Raw genomic sequence first — 17886 nt, 5'->3', positions numbered from 1 at the left:
GCTTTGCTGAGATTTTGAGTTTTTTTGGTCTGCTTCGATATTGCTCGGCTAAGTAGACGTGGAGCGTCTCAAATTGGTTTCGAGCCGAGCCCGAAACGCGCAACAAGGACTTCCTGGCGGCAGGTTCGTCCCTTCCGGTTCTCCGGGAGACACTGGCCGAGGGGCTACACGCCCCAGACCGGTCGCCAAAAATCAGCCCAAAACTATAGGAAAAATCTAGAGAGTCGTCGTCGTCTTTAGCTTACCGCGCCACCAATAAACTGGTCCGGTTGGGTGAACGTGACCCCTGAACTAACCTGAAGAGGAAAAGAAAAGCGCTTTACAAAATGAATGGATGGACGGATGGATGTTTGTCTTCTAATTCGTTGGAAAAATGTCAAAAACGTTTGAGAAAATGTCGCACTGTGAACAGAATTGATTCATTCAAATAAATTGTCACAAAAGGAAGAAAAGTGTTGTCAGAGAAGTTGAATGCGGGTCACGGTCACGTTGGAGTTCACCAGAAGGAACATCAACACGGACGCGTCCCACGTGCGATGGCGTCGTGTCCCGCTCCTCAACAGGCACAATCCAATTCCCGAGCGACCACCTTAAGGGCTTTCGGGTTCCTCGGACGGCTGCTCGGAAGGTTCGGCGGCGGCGGCGGCGGCGCGCTCATCCTTCTTGTCTCCCGACAGGAAGTCTTGGATGGCCGTCTCGATGTGCGGTCTGAAGGTGTGGTTCATCTTGGGGTCCACCACCTGAGTGATGATCCGGTCCACCCCCGACTCCAACATGCCCGACCTCCACGCACAAACCGCACCGCTCGTCAGCAAACACACACACAAAATGTACCCGATGACCGTCGCCGCCGACTTACTGGACCACACTTTGTCTGAGTCCGTTCCTCATCTGGTTCTTGTTGATGGACGCCTTCCACTCCTGAGTGCTCAGGTGCGACGTCACAAAGTTGTCCACCTTCTGACGAAGGTTCTGGTAGGCCGGCTGCAAGCGGCAGCGACGACGACGTATTTAGGATTGTGCGCAGACAAAACATGAAGCAACAGCGCACCTTGTAGGATTTAATTATCCTTCACACTAAGCCATTCTTTGGCCATTTCTGGCCCCAAAAATGGCGAGTAAAAAAAACGGAAAGTGTAATTCTACTTGATGGCCAGCAGAGGGCATCGCCAATTCTTCAAAATGGCGGCATTCATTTGCTCAGCTCAACGCTCTTTGGGAGACATGAAACTGCTCCCTTGTCCTAAAATGGATAAACGATGTCATCCGGTGGAAAACTTGAGAAACAAAAATGGTCGAGTGTTGAATCTAGAATGAAAACCCTTTCACGCATTAAATAAAACGGAATTACAAATTACAGGAGTTTTAGGAGGTTTCAATTGGCCAAAAGGGGGCGCCAGGGGATTCATGTACACGATACAGAATTGCGCCTACAATCGAGTGTTATCCATTCAGGTGGTAACAACAAATTCCTTTTGAAATCTGAAGTCATGGAAAAGCGTCATGGCTAAATATTGAAGTGCACAACTGTTGTTTAACTTGCGTCGCAAAGATTCGGTGAAAAAAAGTGTTTGAAACGTTTGTTCGAAGGCGTTTGGCACCGGCGGCGCATTGCAAACAACATGACTGCGGCTTCACGATCCAATCGCGGGGCGCGGGCGTGCTGGCGCCTATCACAGCCGACTTCGGACCCCGAACTGGTCGCCAGCCAATCGAGGGGGCACATAGAAACAAACAATCATTTAGAGTCTTCGCTTAACCGAGCAGGCGTGTCCACACTGGCGGGGCCGGATTGGAACCCGCAACCGCACGACTGTGAGGCAGGCGTGCTAAACCGGGCCGCCTGCGAGCCAACGTATTTATTTCCATTGCGATTACAGTGAGCCAGAAAACCAAACGAACGCCATCAATGTTTGGATGTACGACATACAGCTGCGAGAAATATTGTGGGCGGTGTGACTCGCACACATTCGAGGCAAAACTCAATGAACAAAGATAAACGGTGATAATAATACTAACCTCGCCAGTCAAATACAAATGTAATAATTGTCGATACATTGGCCGCGGTTTGCCATGTAGCTTAGTTAGCACGGCTGCGGCTACCTTGGTGTCGACGTCGGCCAGGCAGTCGCGGCGGAACTCGTCGAAAAGTCCTCGGTTCTTCAGGTGCTCCACGATCATGGCGATGAGCTGGGGGTCCCCCGGGGGCAGGCCGGCCGGGTCGACGCTCCCGCCGCCCTCCGCCATCATCCCAGAACCGCTCGAGTCGCTCTCCAACTGTTGGACTTGAATTCAACCAGCTAGCTGGCTAACTCCAAACTAGCCCGATTGACACTGACCGTGTCGCTTCAGCATCGGCATGTACGATCGCTTTAATGACCCGAACCAAACGTGCGGGCGGCGCGCTGGTTGTTTGGCGTCTGAAAAGCGTTGCTACTCGCGGAGGTAGCTAAAACACGCAAATCGAGCGCTCCTTGGAGACTAGACACGCGTGCGCAGTGGCCCTCCGACCCCGGACGTATTTGATTCAAGCCTCGCCGCGAATTCGTCCAGCTAAACGCTAGCATAGCGTCATTAGCTTCAAGAAATTCCAGTCAAAACACTTTCCTCCAAAAGAATGTTAGTTATTTAGGAGTTTGTTCTGCTTACGTCTGCACCTTCTCCTCAGCATTTGACCATCCGAGGCCGTGCGAAGGTAAGGCTTGCCGAGTACAGCTAATTTAGCATCAAGTGTGCGTGTGGGGGTAAAAATAGCCATCACGTCCATGCACCAAAATAATTCAACTGCTCGAATTTGTTTACACTCCGAGCGAGTGTGCTCACATTGGAGATGACTGCACCGCAAAACCCGCACCAAGCTAGAGCAGAATGTGCCATTCAATCAGATTTACGAGCGGCAAAAATGTGTCCGCTTTAAAAACGCAAACCTTGCCAAATCAAGACATGTCCTGATCTTTTCTATGCATACATCTTCTCCTCGCGTGCTGGAGCCGATCCCAGCTGACTCCGGGCGAGAGGCGGGGTCCACCCCGAACTGGTCGCCGGCCAACTGCAGGGCAACCGTTCACATTGGATTTAGAGTCTTCGGTTAACGTCGTGCGCATGTTTTTGGGATGTGGGAGGAAACCGGAGTGCCTGGAGAAAACCCACGCTGGCACCGGAAGATGCAAATTTGCCGTTTGGATCTCCAAATAGGCCATTTCCCTGAATCGGATAGATCCGATGAGTTGTTCCTGTTTCCCCGGGGGTCGCTGTTTCGTACTCTTCGAACGCTGGCAGCGAGATTCATTCCACGCATCCGGCCGGCATCCACACGTCGACCTCCGCGGCAGACTAATACGCGAGGTTCCGTCTGTGCGCTTTGGAAAAGGAGCAGAAAAAACACTTCTGCCGTTAAGCAGTAACGCTACTTTTACTCCGTTGCAATCATCTAAATGTCGTTCGCCATCAATTATTGCTCATTTATTTGACGCATTTGGGATTAGCCTTGGAAGTTGGTCGTAGTGTAAAAATGAAGTCAAACAGACAACGATTTGAGTCCATTCTTTTCCAGAATGAGCGCGTTTAAAGAGGAGGATGCTATTCATGTGGCACAGCTTGAAGTAGGCATCGGTGCAGGTGGAGATGGGCAAAGAAATGAGGCAAATTTCATTTGTAATTTTTAATTTGTAAATTTGTAAAGCAACGTGAACTGGAGCGGTGGAAATCAATGTTTTTCTGCGTGAAAACAAAGTTTATTGTAATCTTCAGAGTCTTCCAGATTGCTTCGTTTCTGTTCAAATCAAAACACGTTTGGGCCAAAATTGTGAAATGACAACATTGTAAATAAGGTTTGTAAGATGAGTATTTTCAGGAAGCGATGTCACCGTGTTGCTGTTGTGTATCGATTGTTTGAATGGTTCCAAATGTTGAGGATGATGACGGTGTTTCTGTCGTAGATGAGCGGCGAGGCCAACAAAGAGTTTGAGGAGCAGCTGCGCCTCCAGGAGCTCTACAGCAGGAGAAGCCAGGTCGGTTCCGACCCGTTCGCGTACACGGACCCCGACGACGGCACCGTGTACGACTGGGACCACGACAAGAAGGCCTGGTTCCCCAAAGTACGCCCGACGCTCACGTCGCCACACGCGTCGTGCGGGAAGTTGACGTTGACGACGTCGTCCTTGTGTTCAGATCACGGAGGACTTCATGGCGGCTTACCAGGCCAACTACGGCTTTGCCCGGGAGGGCGACCCGGACGCCGGCGGCGCCGCGACGGAAACGGAGAAGCGGCCGGCGGCGGCGAGGGAGGAGGCGGGCGCGCGAGAGCTCATCTCAGAGCAGCAAAAGAGCGCGGCGGCCAAAGACGGCAAGCAGAGAGCAGAGAAGAGGAAAGCAGATCCTGGTAAGGAGGAGACGGTTGATTATTATCGTCAAGAAGCTCAAGCTTTTTTCGACACTCTCGAAGTGAACGGCAAAGCAACACGATTACACTTTGTGTATTCGGACCAACGCAGATGACGGCCTCGCGGATAGCATCGGCGTCATAACGCGCAAGCAACGGGTATTGGAACGTAATCGGTGCGGCGACAGACAAAATACCAATACTCGCCACAGCCGTATTTTCTTTATCCTCTGCAAAGAATGCCAATTATTACTGCAGCTAACGGAGTCAGTTTGTCTCCCAATGTCTGTATTCTACTGCCCCCAGGTGGCCGAGGCGTGCACACCAGCATTATTTGTTGTTGTTGTTTTTGGGGGAAACGGATGAATGGTTATTGTCACGTTTTCGGAATGTGGGAGGAAACCGTATTTAAGCACAGGGACAACTGGCCGAGGCGGGAAGGCTGGAATTCGAACGCTCAACATGACGCATTAAAAGGTGGCAATACTGCGTGCGTGTTGCAGGCTGGTTCGACATGGAGGACGACAAGAACACCAACGTGTACGTGACAGGTGGGTGGCGGCCGCTCCGCACGTTTCCCCGTTGTCCTCCTCTGACGGGTCGACCCGTGCGTGCGCAGGCCTCCCCCCCGACACCAGCACCGAGGAGTTCGTGGCTCTGATGTCCAAGTGCGGCATCGTCATGCGGGACCCGCTCAGCGAGGACTTCAAGGTCAAACTGTACAAGGACCAGGACGGGAACCTGAAAGGAGACGGACTGTGCTGCTACCTCAAGGTCACTACGGACGACCTTCGGGACCGTCCGCTTGTCCTCCCGGTTATACGGGGGACTCCGCTTCCGGGTTTCCGCACACGAGCTGCCGTTTTGGTCGTTCGGCCGAATTCTTGCTGCAACTTGCGAGCGCAGGCTCGAGATGGAGTCTGGCGGCAGTCAACGTGACTCGTTTGCCAAATGGTTCCCGTTGCATTCGAAAGTGCTTTCAAGCTTTAAGTGCCACTCCCAACTGAACTAAACATAAAACAAAGACCATTTTATTTACATCCTGTGTATTTAAAGTGGACAAACTACCTTCAGAGAGGCCTGCTAGCTAAACATCTGGGTTCCGCTGCTTTAACCCTTTAAGCAACAGACTGAACACAAATGGTTGCACAACATGTAGACAGACAGTTATAACTGTCATACACCCTTTCTCCTCTGCGTAGAGTGGCCAATATTAGTGCCGTACCGATGAGCTGGGAGAAGAGTCGCGACGTTATCCCGCTAGGCAGGACGTGCGCCGCTGCAATATGATTGGCCGCTGCAAAAAGGCAAGGGCTGCCTCTGAGTCTGAATGGACAGTATAGCGGTCTGTTGGCATTATACTGCCCCCAAGCGGCCAAGGCGGGCAGACCAGAAGGAGCAGCATGCAGTCGATGCTGTGACAAAAATGGTTCATTTCACTGCCAGCCATTTTTGAGCATTTAGACTGATTTTTTCAAAATCCACAGAATATTGCGTTGCACGATTTTCTGCCAGTCGACTCAATGAAACAATAGACAAAAAAACATTCTACCCGTTTTCCTTTCTTATTAATCAACAGTAGAACGCAAAGACTTTTTTTTTTTTTGTCAGGGTAGGTTTTACCAAATGCGGGTATTTGTCCCAGAAAGTGGAGTAATCAAGCTTTTGTGGAGAAAAAGGAAATCGAGCAAGCAGAAGGCCGCCGTTTCCGTTTCCGTTTCGAGGCGTGGGTGGGGCTCGGCGAACCGGGAGTGGTTTCGATCCGAAAACGGTGCGTCGCCGCCATCTGCGGGCGGTTGTGCCTCATTACGGGAGCGCGGCATCAGACCCCCGCCCGCCGCAAAACTCGAGAATGCTCGACGGCATTTCGTTTCGTGGTGGCGTTAACGTACAAAATTACAGAGTGGTATTTTTACTAATTCAAATACACATTGCAACCAATGTGTTGGATTTTTGGGGGGGAGGCTAACTGTGTTTGTGTGTGTGTGTGTGTGTGTGCGCGTGCGTTCAGAGGGAGTCGGTGGAGTTGGCCGTGCGCCTTCTGGACGAGTCTGAGGTCAGAGGTTACAAGCTGCACGTGGAGGTGGCTCGCTTCCAGCTCAAAGGTCAATACGACGCCAGCAAGAAGAAGAAGAAGAACAAGGAGTACCGCAAGAAGATGCAGCAGCAGCAAAAGTGCGTGTGTCCGTACCGTAGTTCTGCTCGTTCCGTCGATAAGCTCGAGGAGGGAGTCGGCGATCGGGCCGAGAAATGAGTTCATTTCTGTCTTAAAAAGTGCACGCGTCTCACCAGAACCATCCGCTCGGTCTGTCTGGCTCACTCTGCCCACAAAGTCTGGGGAATTCCCATCTCGGGAGCCTAACTTCCAGTCAGGAGGTGCGCGGGTGCTCTGATAGTCGCCCGAGCGTGGCGAAATGCTGCCGCTGCCGCTGCCGCAGCCGCGTTTCAAGCAGTAGTCCCAACAGAACGGCTAACCGTCCGTCCGTCCCGGCAGGCAGTTGGACTGGCGGCCCGAGAAGCAAGCGGACGCCAGGAAGCGACACGAGAAGGTCGTCATCGTCAGGAACATGTTCCAGCCCGCTGACTTTGAGGTGTGCGTGCGCGCGCGCACACACACACACACAGAGTTATGCACACACATAAATGTCCTGTGTGTGTGTGTGTGTGTGTGTGTGTGTCAGGAGGACCCCCTGGTCCTGAACGAGTACCGCGACGACCTGCGCTCGGAGTGCGAGAAGTTCGGCGAGGTCAAGAAGGTCATCCTGTTCGACGTGAGTGCCGCCCGCCCGTCGCGTCCCGATCGGCCGTTCCGGATGTTGAGCGTGTTGTTGTGCGGTCGCCAGCGCCACCCGGACGGCGTGGCGTCGGTGGCCTTCAAGGAGCAGGAACACGCCGACGCCTGCGTGGCGTCCTTCCACGGGCGCTGGTTCGCCGGACGGCAGCTCGCCGCGACGCTCTGGGACGGGAACACCGACTATCAGGTACGAGGGGGCGGGGCCTTTGCCATTCCTATATGGCAATAAAAAATCTGAAATAGTTCATATCAAACAAATTGATATGTAGAATAATTTTAATATTTACAATAAAGTTAACCAGTTATTTCCTAAAACAAAAAAAATAATTTTAGGATGTTCCCAATTTAATAAAACAAATATTTCAGGCCCCTTGATAATATAAATACCAGATTAAAGAACCCGGGTTGCCATGGTGATGCTTTCATGTGGCGCGCGTGTGAAGGTGGAGGAGACGAGCCGCGAGCGTGAGGAGCGTCTGAAAGGTTGGTCCTCCTTCCTGGAGGCGGCGCAGCTGGCGGGGGGCCCCGCCCCCTCTCTTCCGGCGGGGGGCCCCGCCCCCTCCCTTCCGGCGGGGGGCCCCGCCGCCGAAGCTTCCGGCAGCGCGCCGCAAACGCTGCAGCAGCCTGAGGGAAAACAAGGCGACGACGAGGAAACCAAGTCGACCGACAGCAGCCTGGCGGGCAGCGACGACGACGACGACGCTTAACCAGACGCCATTATGAACAATGCAGAGCGTTCATGGAGTTAATTGAGTAGCTTCACTCGTCCATTTCGGACGTCCAAAACTCATTCTCACCACACGGAAGTTCCGCTTTCCAGTGCAAAGCCTCAACGCAGCGTCACCTCATCATACGATTACAATTATGACAACTTTTAAGCGCTGTCCGGCATTTGATTGGTCCTCCACAGTGAAGAAGGCCCGCCATTGGCCGGGACCAAGAACGACCGAATCCTGCCACACAATCCAACAGCCATCCACGCCCACCCGTAAAGGCTTGCAATTGCCTATACACCCCACGTGATGGCGGCAAAGCATTTCTTCTCTTACCCAAAAATAAATTTGAAGTTTGGGATTTTGAAGCGGCTCCCCTCAGTCTCACCAAGTTAAATGGCACCAATATACCTCCAGATGGCACCAAAGCTACATTTCTATGACGCGGAGTCCCCCCCCCCCCCCAAAAAAAAAAAAAAGCAACTAGACGAATTTCAAACATGTGGACGTTCACTGTATAGTTTGAATAAATTGATTTTGAAATCATGATAAAATAAGGACAAGCAAATATTTTAGGACACAACAGCAGCATTAGCCAACTGATGTCAAGAGATTGGCTAGACGTAAAAGCTCGTAAGCGATTCAAGTGAAGAAAACGTCTGTCTGTCAACAAGCACGAAGTCGAGCCACGACGCGTTTTGCTTTGGCGAGCATCAACAAGCTCGCCTGCTAGCCGGCGAAAGAGGCCGCGCTGCGTTCACGGAACACCGCCGATGCTAACCATTAGCCGCTAAATAAAGCAATGTCTATTGTGTCATTTGTGTTTATTGACTTGTTGGTAACCATGGAGACATGCTGTGCAGTAACGACGGCGACCGCACGGCCGTTTCCCGTACGGACGAGCGGCTCCGATCGGGGGAGGCGTCTGTCAGTCTTTTGCAATAATTTATTAAGAAAATCATCTTGAAAATTTCCAGCGTGTGGTTCACATCGGCGCCGCTGGCGTACGAGTCCGCAGACGGCCACCGCAAGAAGAAAAAAACGAAAAGGATGCGGCAGGAAACGAGAAGTGCGCCTCAAAGGTGCGTCCGGGATCCGCGGGGCGGTTGTGAGGTCGAGTCCAGAAAGTTCTTTTGCCGTCTAAGCGGGTCCGGAAGGTTCCGCCATCTTCCAAGGCTGATGAAACAACATACAAAATTAAGACTGTTCTTGCAGGAAGTCAACCTTTTTTCACTTCTCATAAAATGACAATTGAATTCTTGTTAAACATATACAGGACTTTATTCTTGCAATCTTCTTCTCTTTTCCTCTGTTGGAAAACTAAAATACTAAAAGGACAAAGTATTGTAGAACTGTCAAGTGTTTAGGGACTCCCAAAAGTTATTTTATCCATTATCTAATTTGTAAATGAACTGGGTCTCGGAATTTGAGTCTGCCAAATATCGGCGTCGGCTTCCAAAAAGAGTCGATCTCATTTGCGGGCTTTCGTCATTGAACTTACAAGTTGTACCCGGTAGGTTTAGTTCTATGTGGTGTACATCTATAAGGTGCACGTCGTTACCGGCGCGGGCTTAGCGAGCGGGGGGGCGCGGGCGTAGTCGGGCGGGTTGGCGCGCGGGTCGTAGCCGAGTCGCGCCAGCATGGGGGCCACCTCGGCCATGTGCTCGACCACGTCTTCGGGGATGCGGCCCACCCACTTGGCCAGCGCGTCCGTGTTCACCGGCTTCACCACCTGGTCGGTAGAGCGCTCCACCCTGCGCACGCAGAACGCTACAGTAAACGGGCACACGCGATCCACATCTACCACATCCGTCCACCTTCGGCCGTTATCCTTTCTACATCTCGCCACCATTCTGGAACCTTTACCCGCCTTTTTTTTTTTTTTTCTCCCTACCTTTTTTCTTTTTACAGTTATTTCCACACTTTCTCCACATGTGCCCCCCTTTCTACAATATCTACCCACATTTTTACAACGGTTACCCATCTAAAGTGGGTACGCAAAGTATTCAGACCCCCTTCAATTTTGTTATATTGCAGCCATTTGCTAAAATCATTTCAGTTCTTTTTTTTTTTCTTTCCTCCGTAATGTGCACACAGACTCCCGTATTGACAGGAAAAAAACGGAATTGTTGAATTTTTTGCTGATTGATTCAAAAAGAAAAACTGAACTATCACACAGCCATAAGTCTTCAGACCCTTTGCTGTGCCGCTCATATTGAACTCGGGTCGGGTGCTGCCCATTTCTTCTGATCATCCTTGAGGTGGTTCTACAGCTTCATTGGAGTCCAGCTGTGTTTGATTATACTGATTGGACTTGATTTGGAAAGCCACACCCCTTTCTATTGAAGGCCTCACAGTGCATGTCAGAGCAAATGAGAATCATGAGGTCAAAGGAACTGCCTGAAGAGCTCAGAGATAGAATTGCGGCAAGGCACAGATCTGCCCAAGGTTACCCAAAACATTTCTGCCGCACTTAAGGTTCCTAAGAGCACAGTGGCCTCCAGAATCCTACAATGGAAGACGTTCGGGACGACCAGAACCCTTCCTAGAGCTGGCCGGCCGTCCGGCCATACTGAGCAGTCGGGGGAGAAGAGCCTTGGTGAGAGAGCTAAAGAAGAACCCACAGATCACCGTGTCTGAGCTCCAGAGATGCAGGCGGGAGATGGGGGAGAAAGTACTAGAAAGTCAACCATCACTGCAGCCCTCCACCAGTCGGGGCTTCATGGCAGAGTGGCCCGACGGAAGCCTCTGCTCAGTGCGAGACACATGAAAGCCCGCATGGAGTTCGCTAAAAAAACACCTGAAGGACTCCAAGATGGTGAGAAACAAGACTCTCTGGTCTGATGAGACCAAGATAGAATTAAGGCCAACAATTTCTAGGTGGCTTGTGTGGAGAAAACCAGGCACTGCTCATCACCTGTCCAATACAGTCCCAACAGTGAAGCGCGGTGGTGGTGGCAGCATCACGCCGTGGGGGTGTTTTGCTGCTGCAGGGACAGGGAGACCGCTTGCAATGGAAGGAAAGATGAATGCGGCCAAGTACTGGGACATCCTGGACCAAAACCTTCTCCGGAGTGCTTAGGACCTCAGACTGGGCCGAAGGTTCGCCTTCAAAAAAGACAACGACCTTAAGTACACAGCTAAAATACCGAAGGAGTGGCTTCTGAACAACTCTGTGACTGTTCTTGAATGGCCCAGCCAGAGCCCTGAATTCAACCCAATTGAGCATCTCTGGAAAGACCTCAAAAAATGGCTGTCCACCAACGTTCACGATCCCCAAACCATTCCCAAAAAGACTCACGACTGTATTAGCTCCAAAGGGTGCTTCTACTAAATACTGAGCAAAGGCTCGGAATACTTGTGGCTGTGGTCTTTTTTCATCCAAAATTTCAACAACTCCACGTTTTTTTCCCCGTCAATACGGGGTGCCGTGTGTACATTAACGAGGAAAAAAAAAAAAAAAACCGAACCAACGATTTTAGCAAATGGCTGCAATATAACAGAGTGAAAGATTTAAGGGGGTCTGAATACTTCCCGTGCCCACCGTACATACCACCTTTAGTCACCTTCATTGATGCAATCTACCCACATTTCTACAACAGTTCCCTATTTCCAGCCCTTTATGTTTTGCAAATGTGCCCACTTTCTCCACAATAGCTCCTGGCGGGCCTTTCTACCAGGCGCGAGTCACAACTCACTTGGACAGAGAGACGCCGCCGGCCTTGCCGATGAGCTCCTCGTGGTGCAGGACGGCCGCGTCCCACCGGAGCTCGAGGAAGCGCAGCAGCTTCCTCATCTCGCGCTCGGGCTGCAGCACCAGGTGCTCGTAGCGAACGGGCAGGCAGCGCTCGGGGCCGGCCGCCACGCACTGGTTGAACATGGTCTCTACCGCGTTGCTCCACTTGCTGAGGCAGTCGCGGGGGTTGTTCAGGTCGAAGCCCGAGATGGTCACCTGAGGACGGCGCCGGCCAATTTACACAACACGTTCACGCCGACGACGCGCTTCCGACCGAAAGACCCCTTCGGTCGTGGCCTTCTCGTTTTGCACGACGCGTCACTCGTACCCCATCAGGCTTTGCTTTCACGCTACTGCTCGGTCATGAAAAAAAATCTTTGGCCCTTTGAGGCTGCATTTGAAGGCCGACCGTGTCAAAACACAGCCGAAAGACTTCCGAGGCGGCTTACAAATTCTCATACGTGAAGATGCTTTGCACGCCGCAATCGGTCACGTAAAAAAAAGATTTGGACTCTTCGGAGGCTGGATTTGAAGGCAGATGAGGTCAGAAGTCTGCCGGGCCTTCAAATGTGTGACGACTCTCCGGCCCAAAATGCTACGCACGCCACAATTGGCTATGAAAAAGATTTGGGTGTCTGCGAAGGCTGCATTTGAAGGCAGATCATGTTCAAACACAGCCTCGAGACCGCTTCAAGTGGGACCCAACTCTTCCTCCCGATTACGCTCTCGCAAAGTCTCAGATCCCAAGATGCTTTGCACAGCACAATTGGTCACCAAAGAGATTTGGACTTTGGGGGCAGAGCTCATAACAACCGAGTCTCAAAACGTTTCAAATGTGAACTAAACCGCAGGACATAGAATGTCTAACAAGATAAGACGGCCGTTAGGAAGAGGGACGACAAACAAACGCGGAAGGCGGCGGTCACCTTGCGTGAGATGACGGAGTGGATGGAGGCGCGTCCGTCTCGCACCATCAACACGAACTTGCTCTTGGGGAAGATGTGCGCCAAGTACGTGAGCGACTTCAAGGCGAAAGGGTCCTTGTTGCACAGACGGGGGGCCGGCTCGCCGTGGCCCACGATCACCTGACGCGCACGCACACACATCGCAACATTCAACGTGCGTCTGCCCCAAAAACAAACACACCAAGTACTTCCTGCTCGCGATTAGCAATTGGCTTAGCTTTCGAACACCAATGGACTCCCCGAGCGCTACGGAAGGATTTTCAGCGGCCATTTTAGGGAAACCAGCCAAGTTACACTTACAACTAACTATCATTTCGAATTTCAAGTAACATTTTGAGCTTTTCTCGGTGAAAATATTCAGAATACATTTGATTTGTATGCATTTGACATTTCCAAGAAACCTTCCAAGAAAGTGCTACAGAGAGTTGACCAACAATCTCAAAAGTTGCAGCAAACAGCCGGACGGGAGCTCGGCGGTTAAGAAAAGAAGGTCGTTTTCGAGACGAGGGGGCGGCCGACAGCCCCGCATATTTGTGCTTTGGCATTTGCAAATTTGCCCATTGTCTTTTGGCGCGCAGGCCAAAGCAATTCAAGTACGACTTTGGCACCTTCTGCTCGAACCCCGCTGTCGTCGCTAGGACTAATTCCTCGACAGCCTCTTCTCGTCAAACGCAGCTACTCATAATAGCCCGTGTCGTCGACATTTTGCCCGTTTTCCTGAACATTTATTATTGTGTGCGTACATGCCAGAGTGCATTTAATGACTTGATAGCGCTCGAAGTGCCAGGCCACATATTTGTTTGCCCATGTGTGAGGTCACATCCATTTTGTTTTTATTCATTCACCACCACCGCCGCCGTATATTCGTCGAGTACATTTTGTGACGGGGAGGGTCTCAAGCAGTTTGTCTAGGAATATCAAGTTCGTGAGAAATGTGTTTTGGGTGAAACCAATCCTGATTCAAGTACTGATTAGTAAAGAAGGAAACAAGCTGGAATGATTTTTTTCCGGGTCAAAAAAGAGACTCTTCTACTCCTCCTTTCGGTAGGCTTGCTGCTAATATTTTCACGGGACAATATTGTTGCGGGCCTTCAAAAGCCGTCAAAATGCTCGGAAACGGCCGCCGGCACTCTGGAGAATTCTGCCGCCGGCCGCCGGCGCAAAGGTTGAACGAGTAGAAAGCTCGCCGACACGACTGCTGAGCCTCACGTGTAGCTGAACAACGCAGCTTCGTGATGGCGTCGAACCGCAAGCTCTTTTTTCCACAAAAATCGATTCCATGCGTTTGTGTTATTGGACAAGTGATTGACCAATTAGACTTTACACCGATCTGATCGGCATCGGCCGATAATTAGCATTTTCTGCCGATCCGAAAAGACATTTACTCCGCGGCGCCGCCGTATACGGTATATTTCAAACCAAGAGCCACTTTATTTTTAGCCTTGTCGTGTCTTTTGACGTCATTTACGATCACTGGGCTTCGTCAAATCAAACGCAACCGCTCGTTACCGCGGCGACAACAATGGATTGCACGTGTATTGTGTTGGTCAAAAAAAGAACAAGATGGGGAAAACCGTGTGATGCTGGCGGTCGGGACCGGTGTGCTCAGGACAGGAGAGGACGTTGGTTCAAGGGTCGCTTGAGGTACGTTCACGTACGTTGAATACGATACGGCTCGCGACCAGGCAACAAAACGTTATGTAGCCTAGCAAGCTAGTGCTAGCACTAACGCTTGTACGTAAACATGCCGGCGTTCTGTCGAACCGTGCGCTAAAGTTTCGGCGTGCGCGAAGTCATTTAATGACAGTAAGTTAGCACCCGTTATTTCTGTCATGTTGTAACGTTGGCTTGATCAGAACACACGAGCTGACGAGGGAATACTTTTGAAGATACTCTATAGTATACAAGTATATACAGTAAACGAACAAGCCATTTAAATCGACACATTGCTCATGTTGTGATCGGTGAGGTGAGGTGTTTTTTGTTTTTTTAAACTCGCTGATCGGCCCCAAAAATCCCGATCGTGGAAAGCCTATGAGCAATGAAAAGGGTTGAAAATGCCTCGCTCTCTTCTGCAATGACGCAATGTTAATGGCCAAACAAACGGGGCGTATTTGTTTTTGACGCGTTTGGAGACGCCAGCTTGCGCCCGCGCCGGCGACACGCTACACGCACGGTGTCGGTGCGTTCTGGTCCTTCGCCGCCATCTCAAAGCAATTCAAGCCCTTTTCGGGGGCATCAATCATTCATGCATTTTGGCTAATCGCAGCAGGATCGCGCGTGCGACGACGTCACCTCCAAGAGGAAGGCGCGCACGGCCGAGTCCAGGACCCGGTCGGTGACGCCGGCCTCGTCCAGTCGGATGCGTTCCTTGACGGAGCGGCTCCAGGAGGCGCGCATGGTGAGCAGTCTGGGGATGACGCGGGTCTCCTCCCCGCAGCGCACGGCCCGGTGGGCGTCCAGCATGACCCGCATCAGGGTGGTGCCGCTGCGGGGGAAGCCGCCGATGAAGATGAGGGGCGTGTCCTCGGGAAGGCGCTCGCTCAGCGAGGCGTTGGGATCGGCCGAGGCGGCCCGGCGGAGCTCGGCCCAGCGGGAGCGCTGGCTTTCGGGGGGGCAGTCCAGCCCGCTCAGGCCCAGGTAGAGCAGGGAGGCGGAGCAAAGGAGCACGCAGCCCAGCAGAACGTCGGAGCGGCTCACTCGCATCTTCGCCGAGGCCGCGCCGGCCCGGTTCCCGCCGGGACGTTCAGGTGAGGCTGGGGAAGCTTCCCGCCGGGCCCGCGGGCCGGGTCGCGTCCATCGTGTCCACCTGAAACGACAAGAAAAACAGGCCGTTTGCGTCACGTGACCGCCGGCGTGCGACCCGCCCGCTTCGAGGTTCCCCGGGACAGTCCCGAGAAGCGGCCATCCGAGCGCCCGGCGGCGGACCGGCGTTCACGACACCCGACGCTACGCGTTTTCACTCTCAGCCGACCTGGCAGAACCGCACACTTCCTCGTTTTGACGCCGCCTTCGGATCCACTTCCTCTTTTTACAACACGACACTCGTGTGCTCGCTGGACTCGGGGGCTCCTTTCGCTTCTTGAAGCTCTCACGCTTCTCGACGGGTTCTGAGCAGAGAAGGGTCGGACACTCCGTAGCTGGTTCTGCTTCGGAGCGTAGAGGTCTAATATGCAGACCGAGGAGCTTGCTTCTGGTTCTGAGTGTGCTCATGTGACGTCTGAGGGGCTCCACAAGCACGCGCACATCTTAGGTGGTTCTGAGCACGAAGGGGCCCAACAAATGGCTGATGGAAAGAAAGGTTCTACCGACCCGGCTCACCTCAACGTGGAGTTTTGGTGTTCATGCGCTGGACAAAGTCACGTAACACGAGATTATTTGAATATTCCAGTCTACAAAAGCGGATTTGAACCGACGCTGCCATCACGCAGAACACAAGACGACCCGGTTCTGAGCCAAAGATGGGCGGGCGGACGTGTGTTCCGTGACGTGAGGCGAGGAGCGCTTTAGGAGCAGCGCCATCAACAGGTCGATTTGCTCCGCGCTCCCCGTCGAGGCCTGGCGGCACATCTGGCCGGGCTGCGGCAGCCAACCTCCGGCTGAAGCACCGCGGCCCGGCCCGGCCCGGAAAACGCGACGAAGCGCGAAGAAGAGCGAAATAGGCAGCTAGCTAGCTAGCCGCTAACAGGCGTCGTGGACTCACCCGCGCCTCCCACTGAACACAAAGACGCGTTGGGAAGCTCTCAGCTTTCATGCTTCGGCCATGTACTCGTGAAAATGAAGTTGGGAGCAGTATCGAGAAGGCGTCAACAAGAACGCACACACGAGCGAGGATGAGGAAGGGGAAAGGGGAGAGAGAAGAAGGAAAAAGAGGAAAAAAAGCACAAACCATCAAGACAGCCCACTTGTGAAAGCTCGGCGCCGATTGGACGAGCGCATGGTTGGAGCCTTCCCATTGGCGGAACCCTTAAACGTCAATTCCGCCATCGTAGTACTCGACTCGTCGTTTTCTTTTCTTTTTTCCTTTTTACTTCCGCACTCGACACGAAAAAGATTTTAAAGGCGTGAATTGTTTTTTTTACGTTCTCACTCAAAGCGACGAGTTTCCTGAAAGCGAAAGTCACCTCAAGTAATTCACTTGTCACTTTATAGTGAAAGCACATTGCTTTTAAAAACGTTTTTCCAAGAGTAAAGGCGCCCCGATGGAAGTCAGACTCAACAATAATACGTCAATCAATAATCAATGATTGATTTGTGCCAGCAGATGGCCGGACGGCCACACAGGAAATGACGCAAACGATGCGCTCGATAACGATGGCGTCGTTCGCCGCCGTCGATGTTGTCAAAGCAAACATTTCAACTGGAACTCGCGACTGAGTGCTGACCAGTCGGATGCTCCGTTTACAGCCTGTCCAGCTACGAATGACCTCATTTAAGTCAACTGTTTGTTCAGCCAGCCGGTCTGCCTCGGCGTTCTGAGGTTCGGGGTTCGAATCTCGCTCTTCCTGCGCGGATTGTGTTTGCTCTCCCCATTCCGAACTGTAGTCCACGGGCCATTTGCGGCCCAAGGCAAATGCAAAAAAAAAAAAACCCATTTAGAACAGCGATGTTGAAAATGTGTGTGTGTGGGGGGGCTGCCACACCCACATCAGTCATGTGTGATGCAACTGAATACGACTGCTAATAAATGGCTTTTATGTAGAGGTGCAACAATGAATCAAAAACTATTATGATAATCGATTCATCATTTAGAGACCTTGTTTCATGTAAAACGGCCCAAATCCTCCGAATTTCAGAAATGTTCTCAGATTTCTATGGTCGACCATGAAAGCAGACTGATTAGTTGTGTTTTTTGCAAACATCTGCTTTTACTATGGAAAAACAATCATCAACATTTTTTGCCAATTTTCGGACAGATGTTACACACCAAAACAGTATCATCATGAATTTGGTGCATTTTCTCCACTGTAAAGTTGAAATAATGTCCTGTTTTTGAATACTGATGGAAATTAATAAGTTTGATCTGATTCATCAATTTATCGAAGAAATTATCAATTATTCAAATGAGTTGCAGCCATAATATAGAGCTTTTATAAGTATGCAAAGAAACCACTTTACAATTCATATAGTAAGACAATTTTCTGTTTATGCCTCAGGAATAAAGAGAAATAAAGCAATTTGAGTAGCAAAAATGTTTTCCTCCCACTTTCTGCTCTGCATCAAGGTTTGATTTGTGAACGTATCACATGAATGATTATGATCCTCAAGCAAACACTGCTTTCAATTATGTCAGATTA

At 51.4% G+C, this 17886-nt stretch overlaps 3 protein-coding genes across 5 annotated transcripts in view; 1 reads left to right on the top strand and 2 right to left on the bottom strand.

Annotated features, from left to right (window-relative positions):
• bod1 (biorientation of chromosomes in cell division 1) overlaps positions 1 to 2406 on the bottom strand; it is a 2938-nt gene extending 532 nt beyond the window's left edge. Inside the window, exons 1-3 of the mRNA XM_061750953.1 lie at positions 2104 to 2406; positions 860 to 984; positions 1 to 783 (exon numbers count right to left, since the gene is read on the bottom strand). The exon at positions 1 to 783 is cut by the window's left edge and continues 532 nt beyond it. Coding sequence (XP_061606937.1) covers positions 591 to 783; positions 860 to 984; positions 2104 to 2250 — 465 coding nt within the window. The 5' untranslated portion in view covers positions 2251 to 2406 and the 3' untranslated portion in view covers positions 1 to 590. The remainder of the gene's footprint in view (positions 784 to 859; positions 985 to 2103) is intronic.
• Positions 1212 to 8700, top strand: htatsf1 (HIV-1 Tat specific factor 1). 2 transcript variants are annotated; one of them, XM_061750930.1, is made up of 10 exons: positions 1212 to 2002; positions 3939 to 4097; positions 4171 to 4381; positions 4885 to 4932; positions 5001 to 5155; positions 6393 to 6556; positions 6876 to 6972; positions 7063 to 7152; positions 7225 to 7362; positions 7619 to 8700. In XM_061750930.1, exons 2-10 carry the CDS (start codon positions 3939 to 3941, stop codon positions 7880 to 7882), a joined length of 1326 nt encoding a protein of 441 aa, XP_061606914.1. In that variant the 5' UTR covers positions 1212 to 2002; the 3' UTR covers positions 7883 to 8700. The 2 variants fall into 2 exon arrangements, with proteins under 2 accessions (XP_061606914.1, XP_061606913.1); XM_061750929.1 differs by lacking the exon at positions 1212 to 2002 and adding an exon at positions 2520 to 2695.
• Positions 8698 to 17076, bottom strand: tpst1l (tyrosylprotein sulfotransferase 1, like). 2 transcript variants are annotated; one of them, XM_061750936.1, is made up of 6 exons: positions 16293 to 17040; positions 14885 to 15398; positions 12551 to 12709; positions 11587 to 11840; positions 9450 to 9642; positions 8698 to 9064 (listed from the first exon to the last, which is right to left on the bottom strand). In XM_061750936.1, the coding sequence occupies exons 2-6, from the start codon at positions 15293 to 15295 to the stop codon at positions 9029 to 9031; spliced, it is 1053 nt and encodes a 350-aa protein (XP_061606920.1). In that variant the 5' UTR covers positions 15296 to 15398; positions 16293 to 17040; the 3' UTR covers positions 8698 to 9028. The 2 variants fall into 2 exon arrangements, with proteins under 2 accessions (XP_061606920.1, XP_061606921.1); XM_061750937.1 differs by lacking the exon at positions 9450 to 9642 and having other exon boundaries at positions 16293 to 17076.
• Positions 17077 to 17886: the final 810 nt, after the last annotated feature.

The sequence above is a fragment of the Phyllopteryx taeniolatus genome, chromosome 17, assembly GCF_024500385.1.
Source record: "Phyllopteryx taeniolatus isolate TA_2022b chromosome 17, UOR_Ptae_1.2, whole genome shotgun sequence".
Lineage (NCBI taxonomy): Eukaryota > Metazoa > Chordata > Actinopteri > Syngnathiformes > Syngnathidae > Phyllopteryx > Phyllopteryx taeniolatus.
Note: the sequence above shows the minus strand (reverse complement) of the source record. Positions and strands in the feature narration are given on the sequence as shown.

Excerpts from the sequence above, each read along its gene's own strand:
- htatsf1 (XM_061750930.1), top strand. The coding sequence starts at position 3,939 with ATGAGCGGCGAGGCCAACAAAGAGTTTGAGGAGCAGCTGCGCCTCCAG. Across the intron at positions 4,382-4,884 it reads GAAGAGGAAAGCAGATCCTG|GCTGGTTCGACATGGAGGAC; the intron begins GTAAGGAGGAGA and ends TGCGTGTTGCAG. Across the intron at positions 4,933-5,000 it reads CACCAACGTGTACGTGACAG|GCCTCCCCCCCGACACCAGC; the intron begins GTGGGTGGCGGC and ends GTGCGTGCGCAG.
- tpst1l (XM_061750936.1), bottom strand. The coding sequence starts at position 15,295 with ATGCGAGTGAGCCGCTCCGACGTTCTGCTGGGCTGCGTGCTCCTTTGC. Across the intron at positions 12,710-14,884 it reads TGCGCGCCTTCCTCTTGGAG|GTGATCGTGGGCCACGGCGA; the intron begins GTGACGTCGTCG and ends CGTGCGCGTCAG. Across the intron at positions 9,065-9,449 it reads CGCTCGCTAAGCCCGCGCCG|CCTTGGAAGATGGCGGAACC; the intron begins GTAACGACGTGC and ends TTGTTTCATCAG.